The 12,803-nt window shown below is 42.3% G+C and overlaps 1 protein-coding gene across 1 annotated transcript in view; it reads right to left on the minus strand.

The window, feature by feature from the left end:
• Positions 1-976: 976 nt before the first annotated feature.
• LOC311122146 (myoD family inhibitor domain-containing protein-like) overlaps positions 977-12,803 on the minus strand; it is a 29,818-nt gene continuing 17,991 nt past the window's right edge. The window contains exons 4-5 of the mRNA XM_084196548.1: positions 9,135-9,440; positions 977-3,034 (exon numbers count right to left, since the gene is read on the minus strand). Coding sequence (XP_084052674.1) covers positions 2,781-3,034; positions 9,135-9,440 — 560 coding nt within the window. The 3' untranslated portion in view covers positions 977-2,780. The remainder of the gene's footprint in view (positions 3,035-9,134; positions 9,441-12,803) is intronic.

The following is a 12,803-nucleotide window of genomic DNA, read 5'->3' on the forward strand; positions in this document are numbered from 1 at the left end:
ACTAATAGAGTTGGTCAAAGTAGAGAGCACACAGACCTGACTTGGAGACCACCACACATTGACTGCTGCCCACCAAATAAGGATGTACAGTACAGATGACATATCTATAACATACTGATAGCCTACAAGCAGATCGGTTTGTGCTTTAGCCATATGTTCATCTCATGCCAATACAATGTAGTGACAAAACAGTTGGCTAAAGCGCCAACAGATCTGCTTCCATGCCAAGAATTGTTACACAATGGCTCATAGCAAATCTGAAGACAAGAGATAAGTACATTAACAACGTTCATACTTATTGTAATCTTTTTTTATTATTTCAAACATGATTCTGAATTAATGTATAACAACCTACAAAGTGTGTTGTATGCTAAATGCAGTGAAAAGAGGTCTTATAGAAGATGGGAAAAGGTGAAGACGGTACAGTATATCATATACAGATCAAGTAGACAGAATATAAAAACATACTACAGTTTGAGAAAAAAGATAAACACATGTAAATACTACTATGCTTGGAGAAGAAGTCTTCACATTATCTATAGTGTTGTTCCTGTTAATAGGACTGTATATCCAGAATAAAATATCCAGAGAAAGACTGTGTTAGTTAATCATACGAATATTAAGAGAGAGGTCTGCGGCTTATGTCTGCGGAGGTGTCCTTCCAACTCCTTTAAACATAATAACAATCCACCATTAGAGAAGTAGGCCTAAGATTTGACAGCACATTACCTTTAATGGTGTGAAGTGAAGGAACATTCCCATTTAGAAAAGCAACACACTAATGAGTCCCTGTGTTAAGTATCACTAAAACAACATCAAAGCAAATCTCTTCTTCGAGACTGAGAAAATGATTCACCACAAACTCAACTTGATACACAGAATTTTGTGCATTAGTTTAGGATTCTCTTCTCCTCTGAATCTGACAGCCCAGAATATTTCCTTATTGTGTTGTGAGTCATTCACTTGTAATCCAAAAGCCGCTTATGGCAAACAGGGTCAGCCATGTTTTAATTCCTTATCACTTTCTGTTTCTAAAGAGTGCATTTGAACAAGTAATACTGAGGCAGTATCCCAAATACATGCTAAATAACATCACAGAAGTAACAGTCGTACCGTACAGTATGTAATCAAAGTGAGTGTAAGACAGAGCAAATAATTGATTGTCAACAATATAAAAACATGATTGTCATAACATTTTGCTTTCTACAATGAGAAAATGTTGTGCAATTCACCAGTCGGACAAATTTCTTATCCCTTGCATATTCCAGGAAGCCAGTATTTCCAATGTATATCCAGTAAATTCACGGCTTGAAAGACTGACAGGTGAAAACCACGGTGAGAGTCTTTAGGATAGACTAAAACCATCATTTCCAACAATATGGCTTTAACATTGCGTGAGGGCGCACGCTACAGTATAACTCAAATGTTCATTAATCATTAGTTATATCAGGCCAACAATCAGGAACAATCTGACAAGAATAATACTACTCATATCTGGAGTGAACTGCTGACGGAAGGCCTAAATCAAAATCTCCTCTGATCTAATAACAGCATACTCCAAAGCCTGACAACCCAGATGTCCTTTAACTCCACGTTAACCCTATAGTTAACCCTGCCTGTCATCCATCAACCCTTCTCAAAAAGAGATTTGTTGATATAGGTAGATATTTTGCTATTAGCAGAAGTTGAATCTCTCGTGGACAGACTACGTAACATAAATGGCATCGTAACATCTGTCAAAAGACTGAGATGCGACAACTAACAAGCAACAAAGATTTTAGTTCTGGGTGTACGAGATTAGCATTGGTTATACATAATGGAGCTCCATTTGTGCAGTTATGTAAGTAACTCAAGCACACTTGAATCCAAAAGACAACTAAAATGTGTCCTACAAAGCACGTACATTATTTACACAATTTAAATGATACAGAACAAAAACTGATATCTGGATTAAATACATTGTTAACAGAAAAGGTATACACTAATCTACCTGATTTAGTGCTGATCTTCAAACTTCCTTTACATGAAGCTTTTCAATACGTATCGTTTATCAAACTACAGTAGATATGGACTATACCTACGGCTGTCCTGATCTGTTGTTGCAAATTGTTCATGAATGTGTGTCTTGTAGTTCTTATACAATGCCTCTAATTTAAAGTGTATTAATATGAAAAGGAAAAACACATCCCAGAAACATCACATAAAGTTATTACAGTGTCATACAGATATACTGACTAAAAACACTAAAAGGCTGCTAAATATCAAGGTAAAACATGTATTCCTTTGGTTTAGTGTCAGGAATTGACATTTTGGTAGTGAAAAATAAGAAAACTTTCAGTCGGACAGTATTCCTGAAGTGATAGAGATGATCTTCCTATTCAATAAGGCATCTAAGGTAATACTTTTTAAAGAGCTGATTAACATATGTCAACATTAAACACACACTTTGGTAAATTACATTTTCATATAACATGTTTATACTTGTGGTACGTAACAAAAGCATTTATAAACTATTTTTGGCCCCTGCTTGGCCATGTTGGCAGAGAGGCCCAGTGTAGATTAATACATCTCTCTGTGTGGGCTTATATCAAGAAGACACACACAAGCACTTGTACACACACACACACACACACATACGCGAACACACACACACACACACACCCACCCATTAGCCCACACACACTTTTCCTCTCTCCCTCCCTCTCTGCTGGAGTGTAAAGTACAGGTAGCAGTAGCACTACGGCCATACTTCCCAATCCCATCCCCCATCATGGTCCTTCCTATGTGGGGAAGCAGATGCCGCAGCACTCCATGCAGATCTCCAGGCAGTCGGAGGACTCGCAGCAGGCGTCCATGATGCCACAGTCCATGTCGTCGCAGGGGCAGTTGCAGTCGTCTCCCATGTCCTCAGCGCAGCAGCAGCAGCAGCAGGCCTCCGAGGTGCAGGTGCCACAGCTAGCCTGGGCCACCACCATGTTGCACAGGGTCAGGAACTCACAGAACAGACAGGCCAGGATGCAGTGGACACAGCAGTCTGGGTCCAACACACACCATGTCCATAGAGACGGATGGAGGATGAAGGATGAATGAGAAACACAGAAAACCACACAAAGCATGATCAAATACAAAGAAAACAAACAGAAAACAAGAACAAAAGCCTATTAAAAGCCAGTGGGAAAAAATCTGATTAAAACCCCTGCCTGGAACAGAGCGAGTTAATCCCTGGTCCTTGGTAATCAGAAGCCTTGAGCAGGGCTCAAGCAGTTATACAGTCACAAATCAGACTGGCCAATTACGCCGACACGTACAGTATGATAATGTCCTAACAGTAAACAGGTCAATATAACAGACTCTCACTATTAACTGACAAAACAAAACAGATGAAACCACAGAATGAAATGGAACAACAGTAGTATATTCAATAGTAGAATATTGTATCTCTATGGATGAAACTGTGCCCATGACTGTGTGTGTATGTGTGTGTGTATTGTGTGGGCGTGCACCTGTGTGTGTGCATTCAGGTGCATAAAAGAGAGTGTAAGCTGCGTAGAAGGAGCAGACTAAGCAGGGAGGAGGAAGGAGAGCCAAAGGGAATCAGGAAAAATTCCAAAGGGACTCAATTCCACTTTTGAGTTGTGATTAGCAGCTTTCTGAATAATTGGGGAATTATCATGCAAATGCACAGACTTGATTACGTAAAGCTGATTAGCAAAGTCCGAATTCTTCTCCCTGGCAAATTGTTGTGCTAATGCTGCCGTTTTTCTCATCACTGATTAACATTGAACCTCTTTTTAGACCTTTTACGTGGCTGGGGAGCATGACACCAAATCACTGTTGTTTTCCAATGAACGGATGGAGAACCCTCCTCTCTGTTGTTTTATTTTATGGAATTTATTATTCCGTTTTTTGTTCAGTGGTGTTAAACATTTTACAGAATGTAAGTGATGTCATGCACTAACATCCGTTACATGAAAGTCAGCTGGTACACAGTAAAAACAAAAAATAGACAGACGGACAACAGATTTAAGCAAAACAATAAGTAAAGAACAGGTAGGATTAAAATAATCAAAGCACATGCAAGCAATTTAAACAACGTTAGTACAAAGATGATCTATTCAACTAAGTCCTGGGTACTAAGTCACAGATCTCCTCTGCCATAATGTTTTCTGTACCATGCAAGGAGCTGAGAAGGCTCTCCCCACCACACCCTCCGGCCAGAACATGCACCTCTACACAAGGCCCAGCAGAGCTTGGGAGCTGCAAGACATTATATGGATGCAGAGAAATGCCAATACAAACAGAATTCATTTGCATAACTTTCATCAGACCATCAGCCTATCAGAAAGACAGGGCACCTTTTTGACTGGGTTTGAGGAAGAGAGCGAAGGAGAAGGAAAAGAGGAGAGGAATGCTGAATGCTCATGTTTGTTTAATCAAAGTCGTTTTTTTTCTCCTGTTCCCTCACACAGGCAGGCCGCAGAGCTTGACCAGTAGCGCTGTATCGGATACAAACCAGAGAATGCCAACATGAACGATACAATTGTGTTCCCCAAGATGTTTGAACGCTAATTATCATAGGCAACTACAACGGAGACACTTTAAAAGAAATGCTTCATATTTCAATATTTGAAACGATGACATTAAGTTATTAAAAAATATTAATTCATGATACTGTGCCTATACATATTGTGCACCGTATTCTAGCGCTTAAAGCTATTGTGTACTACTAGAGAAAGTGAAATGAGTAGAACTTTGCCAATGTCAAATGATGAAACCTAAAAGCATCTAAAACCTTGAAAGTAATAATAATTAAGCTAGCACCAGCACAGTACACTATGTTCTGATACAAAATGATCTAAATACTGTCCATAGCATCAAGTAGTTGGGGCATCTTAGTTAGCTATTCACTTGGATGTATAATTCAACAGCAGCGATTAGTGAGAGCCGTACAGAAGGGAGCGAGGAAGGGGGCGAGGGGGGCTGGGTCATGTACACAAGAACGCCAGACATCTCTCCTACCACAAAGAAAAATACGGCGCAAATTGACACCGCCTCAGTGAGAGAGCGTTCATGTTTAATGTCAGGCCGCGGCGAAAATGCCCAGATTCTGGAGGGCCAAAAACAGCAGCGAGCGCCTCAGAGGATATAGTTTGAGACATCTGGGAAAAAAACTCCAAAAGGCTCACATCAAAAAGAGGAACAGCATGACATAAAACAAGCTGGAATGGGTGCACACCATCGAGCCAAGCGAAAACATTCAAATGAAGAGAGACTGTTGGGTGGAGGGCCAGGATACTGCCTAGCTGCCTGCCCGGCACAGGGAGGGAGAGAGGGAGGGTGAGAGATAGCGATTGAGAGGAGAGGCCCACCCCATGCAGTAGTCTTTAGAGTGCAAGTCCATAATGCATGAATGAGGGTCAAACTTGTGGCTACGGGGAATATACACACAAACCAAGGTGTGAAGTTGGCGCAAAGAAAGCATTCCAATTCAGTCACCACAAAGGCCTTAAAAAGAATTGAATGGGACTTAAAAAGGAGCTCAAAAATCATATAATGGATTATACAACAAATAAAAACCTCAAAAAGGCCCCAACCGACCCCCAGCCTGAATAAAAGACGAGTGGTAAACGAGTCTTCAGTCAGTAGCGTCTACAGAACTGTTATCACAGCTTTATTTCTGTGCCAGAGAACATGTGCCAAGAATGCTCTGCTCTAGAATCCCCTGAGCTAGGTTCCCTTCTAGTGGAGCTTTATTTTTCTAGTGTTCATAGGGGCTGTTTAGTAGCTAATTTCACAGGCAAACAGATTATGGTAATCCATGTAAACATTCAAACACAACAGCTTGCTGTTTTCCGCCGGGAAATAAATACTTGAGTGTGAACATATTGATTTAGAAAACACAAGTCGAAAAATAACCAACACAAAAGCTGTAATGAGACAGACTTATTGAACTGTTGCTGCTATTTTTCTTTGCCAATTAAGACGTGGAAGAAAAACATGACCCCTGTGGAATACATCATTGGTGAATATTTAACTCGTATCATACCTTTTATTTATAGGGAACTCTTTCACTTGTCAACCTTAGCCCTACCATTAATCTGCTGCATATGTCAAATAGCTTAACCTTGGTGAAGACAAACAATCTCAAATTCCCCAATCCATATAAAAACACATTTACAGTGAGCTCCAAAAGTATTTTGTTGTTTTGGCTCTGTACTCCAGCACCTTGGATTTGAAATTATACAATGACTATGAGGTTAAAGTGCAGACTGTCAGCTTTAATTTGAGGGTATCATTCAGGACTAGCATCCACATTAATGAAGAAGTGTTTAGAAACATTCTGTTCTTATTTACAATAAAAGTGACTCCAAAATGACACAATACATTATTTACCATTAATTTCTATTGGGCACAAAATAATCTGAAACATAACCAAAACAAACAGCAAATGCATCCAAAAAGTTTGTAGGAGTCACAAGCTTGATGTAATCATTGTGTGCTATGAATACACATAAGTGAATTTTGTCCCAATAGTTTTGGTCCCCTGAAATGGGGGGCCTACAGTGAGTGAAAAAAGTATTTGATCCCCTGCTGATTTTGTACGTTTGCCCACTGACAAAGAAATGATCAGTCTATAATTGTAATGGTAGGTTTATTTGAACAGTGAGAGACAGAATAACAACAAAAAAATCGAGAAAAACGCATGTCAAAAATGTTATAAATTGATTTGCATTTTAATGAGGGAAATAAGTATTTGACCCCCTCTCAATCAGAAAGATTTCTGGCTCCCAGGTGTCTTTTATACAGTTAACGAGCTGAGATTAGGAACACACTCTTAAAGGGAGTGCTCCTAATCTCAACTTGTTACCTGTATAAAAAGACACCTGTCCACAGAAGCAATCAATCAATCAGATTCCAAACTCTCCACCATGGCCAAGACCAAAGAGCTCTCCAAGGATGTCAGGGACAAGATTGTAGACCTACACAAGGCTGGAATGGGCTACAAGACCATCGCCAAGCAGCTTGGTGAGAAGGTGACAACAGTTGGTGCGATTATTCGCAAATGGAAGAAACACAAAAGAACTGTCAATCTCCCTCGGCCTGGGGCTCCATGCAAGATCTCACCTCGTGGAGTTGCAATGATCATGAGAACGGTGAGGAATCAGCCCAGAACTACACGGGAGGATCTTGTCAATGATCTCTAGGCAGCTGGGACCATAGTCACCAAGAAAACAATTGGTAACACATTATGCCGTGAAGGACTGAAATCCTGCAGCGCCCGCAAGGTCCCCCTGCTCAAGAAAGCACATGCCCGTCTGAAGTTTGCCAATGAACATCTGAATGATTCAGATGATAACTGGGTGAAAGTGTTGTGGTCAGATGAGACCAAAATGGAGCTCTTTGGCATCAACTCGCCGTGTTTGGAGGAGGGGGAATACTGCCTATGACCCCAAGAACACCATCCCCACTGTCAAACATGGAGGTGGAAACATTATGCTTTGGGGGTGTTTTTCTGCTAAGGGGACAGGACAACTTCACCGCATCAAAGGGACGATGGACGGGGCCATGTACCGTCAAATCTTGGGTGAGAACCTCCTTCCCTCAGCCAGGGCATTGAAAATGGGTCGTGGATGGGTATTCCAGCATGACAATGAGCCAAAACACACGGCCAAGGCAACAAAGGAGTGGCTCAAGAAGAAGCACATTAAGGTCCTGGAGTGGCCTAGCCAGTCACCAGACCTTAATCCCATAGAACATCTGTGGAGGGAGCTGAAGGTTCGAGTTGCCAAACGTCAGGCTCGAAACCTTAATGACTTGGAGAAGATCTGCAAAGAGGAGTGGGACAAAATCCCTCCTGAGGTGTGCAAACCTGGTGGCCAACTACAAGAAACGTCTGACCTCTGTGATTGCCAACAAGGGTTTTGCCACCAAGTACTAAGTCATGTTTTGCAGAGGGATCAAATACTTCTTTCCCTCATTAAAATGCAAATCAATTTATAACATTTTTGACATGCGTTTTTCTGGATTTTTTTGTTGTTATTCTGTCTCTCACTGTTCAAATAAACCTACATTTAAAATTATAATGTGATCATTTCTTTGTCAGTGGGCAAACGTAGAAAATCAGCAGGGGATCAAATACTTTTTTCCCTCATTGTATGTACAAAAAGTGCTGTAATTTCTAAACGGTTCACCCGATATAGACGAAAATACCCTCAAATTAAAGCTGGCAGTCTGCACTTTAACCTCAGTCATTGTATCATTTCAAATCCAAAGTGCTGGAGTACAGAGCCAACATAACAAAAAATGTGTCACTTTCCCAATACTTTAGAGCTCACTGTATCACATATTTCACACTTATCATCTATCTTATTTTTTCTCCTTCTTCCTCTATAAGACAAAGTAAAAGACAAAGCGAGCGGACTCAGAGACGAGGCGATGATAAGCAGGGAGCAGCAGGCAGGTTAGATAATGGATAGCAGATAACAGATAGCAGACAGCTGTTACAAGGTAAAAAGAGAATGTGTGTGTGATTCACAGATGGACAGAGCCACTGTTAATGAGGAGCCACAGTCGGGCTGTAGACTGGAGGACAGACCCATGCAGAGGGAGGGAGGTGTGGAAGGAGGGATGCCACTTCGCAGGCACCCTGGGCAGCTCAGCCTCATTAGAAGGTCACACCTTGCTGACCATTAGTCATTCAGAACACCAATCACCTTCATTACTGCACTCACCTCCGCACAACACCTTAGAAAATGATGGTTCCCCCTGAATTCTAAAATACATCCTTTCAGTTGTTGTTGAGGAAAATAAAGCCATATTAGGCAGGCCTTGACCAATTTCATCATTAAAATAAGAGAACTGAGAGAATCTGTCAACTTTTGACCGTCTATTCTGTCCCCTCGACAAATGGCATGTTAAATGGTGGAAGACCTGCACTAAAGGTGTTGATGAAGTGTTAGGGGACAGTCAAGCCAAGCAGATGAGGGAAGTGTGTGTTCATTGTGTGATTAGTGTGTGAGTGACTCTAATGACCTGAAGTTGGAGCACAGTACTTACCTCCTGGTGAGAGTGTGTGTGTGTTCTATATAAGAAGTATTTGTGTGTACAGTCGGCGCCCAGTACTAATAACTCACCCTCTGGCAGCGTCCCAGGCTTCTGGGATCCGGTGGAGCTTCCTTTACTCCGTCTGCTGCTGTCGCTGTTGACCGACAGACTGGAACGAAGCTGGCTCTGCATCTTCTGGGAGACGCCGGGCGATGGGTGCTGCTTCCTGTGCTGCTCTGCCCCACAGGAACATTTCCGGTGGATTCCATCGCTGTTACTCAGGCCGGTGGAGGATTGGTGGCCATTTTGACTCCTGGCAGAAGCAGCATCTTCTCCTCCCTCGTCGGGCTCTCCCTGCGCAGAGGCGGTTGGCTGGGGCAGCGGCTGAGGTTGAGCTGGACGGGAAAAGTTATTTAAAAAATGTTACACTCCTCTCTTTTCAGTTCGAGAGCACTTACTGTGCTTTCAGCATGTAGCATGTTTGACTGAGAACATCGCATTTATTCTCTACTAAGATTTTATAGCTAGATTCTGGGTTTGAGGAGGATGTTTAGAACGTTCAAGGTACTGACTGTCTTTGTTATGTTGGGTGTTCATGACAAGTATCAAGTAAGTCACTTAAGGTAACTTTTTTGTAACCCTCAAGATTTCTTGTTTTGATCTTTTCATACCATCAGAACAGATACGGGAATCCCGAGGCTAAACCTTCAATAACTCTCCTTTTTAGTACTGCCATTATGGAGCCTTAACAAATAAAGGAGCACAGAAGAGGATTACAACCCTCACACAGCCACATGATCACACAGTACAGTATCCCTGTAGGTGAACAGTGAGGGAACAAGCGTTTTCTTGGAGCAGCACCCAGGTGAGTTAAGAGAAAGATGGAGAGAGAGAGAGAGACTGATCCTGCATTCCTGCCTCTGCTACAGTAGTGTAGTGATTTAGCTTCCCCTTTCTCAAAGCGCTGGCTCTTTACACTCTTACAGTCGCTCCACGTGTGACAGGCAGCAGCCAGCCATGAAGAGTCAACCACCGAAGAATGAACGTCGGGCCATCTGATAAAATAAAGGGAGCGGTGACATTTCCAGTGGAAGAAGGGGAAGCGACTCCTGCACATTCAGCTCTACAGGGAGCTAGCTCCTGCATTACCTTCCATCTGCACCGGAAAGGAAAGCAGAGAGAAGTAGCAGCATGGTGACTTATTGATCTCCGTTGAATTATTCATCTCTTTTTTTGTGTTTCTCCCTCGTTCTTTTTTTCCCTTTTTCTTACAAACTCTGCATTTTAGGGTGCGAGTGCTGTATTGTACAAGTGGCGGCCCGTACGGCAATACAACAATCACAGGGGAACTTTTTGTTGGCGACAGCCACACGATCTAGTGTTGATTTGTAGAGTGCTACTACTGTACCTGAACTTCTCCAAGTCAAAGTGGATGCACCAAACAGCGGTCTGAATATGCCCGTTCTTTCTTTCCTGTGTGCTCACCAACTAGTGCAATTACTGTTAACAAGAGAAAGGAAAATCGAGTTCTAGCCCACCTCTTTTTTACAACACACTCTCAGCACCCAGGGAGACCTCTCTGACGAGAATGTAGATGTAAAACAATGCAATTAAAAACAGACACTGCTTTGTCTCCTCGTACAGTGGTCCGCACGCTGCCTCTATAAACAAATATAGACTTTTGGGATCAGGTTTCCATGCAATTTGAATTAGACAACTGGTTGGCACAAAGGAGAATTCATTATGTTCCGATATAAACCCAGGATGATGGATTTGACAGCTTTTTACGTGACATTGTTAGCAAAACTACGGATGGCTAACAAGGAGATTCAACAATTGCTGTTGTTTTCTTTCGCCATATCCACATGTAACTTGTGAAATATCAACTTTGTTCTTACATAGTGAACATCAACAATCTATTCTGTAATAAGGCACATTTTGTAACAGTGGAATTCAGAATCGGCAGCGAACACACCATACTATAACCAGTACAAAAGTTATCTTAAACTGGCCTCCCGAGTGGCGCAGCGGTCTAAGGCACTGCATCGCAGTGCTGAGGCGTCACTACAGCCTCTGGTTCGATCCCAGGCTGTGTCACAGTCGGCCGTGACCGGGAGACCCATGAGGCGGCGCACAATTGTCCGGGTTAAGGGAGGGTTTGGCTGGCCGGGATTTCCTTGTCTCATCGTGCTCTACTAACTCCTTGTGGCGGGCCGGGCGCCTGCAAGCTGACTCCGGTCGTCAGTTGGACGGTGTTTCCTCCGTAACATTGGTGCGACTGGCTTCCGGGTTAAGCGAGCAGTGTGTCAAGAAGCAGTGCGGCTTGGCAGGGTTGTGTTTCGGAGGACGCATGGCTCCCGACCTTCGCCTCTCCCGAGTCCGTAGGGGAGTTGCAGCGATGAGACAAGACTAACGACCAATTGGATACCACGAAATTGGGGAGAAAAAGGGGTAAACGTTTTTTTATTTATAATAAGTTATCTTAAGCTCAATAGCCTTTACTGAAGTATGTAGGCAGGCCTATGTGACGCCACACTCTGGCCTAAAAGACGACACTTGCCTATGAAATAAATTACCCATAGCAGCTGGTGTAATAAAGCAGTCTCTTTTCTCATACAGAGGTCATGGAGGCATCCACAAACGACCAACCCACACCACAGTCTGTCTATTCTCTGCCTCAGCCAGCATAATTACATTTCCCTTTGGAGAAAGTCAAGCTTTCAATTTACAAAGTATAAATTGTTATTAGGAAACCACTGCATAAAAAAAGCAGTGGTTTGGGTTTCTGACACACTAGAAAGCCTAGAAAGTGGTTCAAGTGCGAGCCTGTGAAGACACATTTCGAGGTACAGGTTCCCAGTCTCTCTGGCAAATAGTTTTATTTTTATCCAGAGAAGGCAATGGGAGACTAAGATGAATGAACAGGAACAGGGTAATATTCATAATCATTGATCACAGTAATGATGATCCTGCCAAAGATGATGACATGATGAACCATGCAACCACACTGAACCAAGTAGAATATACGGTATAACTCCTTCTGGTAATAATAGAGACATAGAACAAGCAGCAACAGACAATATCAACTTGGATAACAATTGTATACTCTATAGATCGGGTATACAATATAAATGCCTATGTAATATAAATGCACTGCAAAGTCAGTGTTCCTATCCGGACAAGAAAACATATCTCCCATAAAAAAATGAACAACTCCCACACGTTTAAAAAATCATAAGCGATTAAAATTGAACAGTTGTGTGGTTTACCACAAAAACCTGTTCGGAGCTGGTGGAAATACACAACCTGACAGATCGCATTAAAACACCATGTTTAGGAGAGGAAAAAACACTTCAAATTGGACTTCTAACCACCCTATTTCTAACACATCAACAACTGTTGAGAGTGTACATTTGTAGTTGAATAATACATGGAGTATTCCTCTACACAGGCTGTCAAACATATCACCGGGAACTGGGGGTGAGTGGTTCTTGACTGTCTAAGCAGCATCCCAATTTGGTCCCTTGTATCTGACAGGCTCAAATATCTTGGGAGCATTTTTAAAAAGGCCAGTGTATGATGGATTCATGAAGAACACACAAATATAATTGCCATTTGTCACCAAGTCTTCAGCGAGTAGTACCCCACGCCATGGGGACCGCAGCGCCAATGCGCCTAGAGAGCACTACGGTCTGTGTGCGGGATCGCTCTGTATGTAAAACTGTGTATAAACATCAACTTTTTTTTGTGGGGCAGAA

Source organism: Coregonus lavaretus (genome assembly GCF_964263955.1).
Source record: "Coregonus lavaretus genome assembly, contig: HAP1_SCAFFOLD_649, whole genome shotgun sequence".
Taxonomy (NCBI): domain Eukaryota; kingdom Metazoa; phylum Chordata; class Actinopteri; order Salmoniformes; family Salmonidae; genus Coregonus; species Coregonus lavaretus.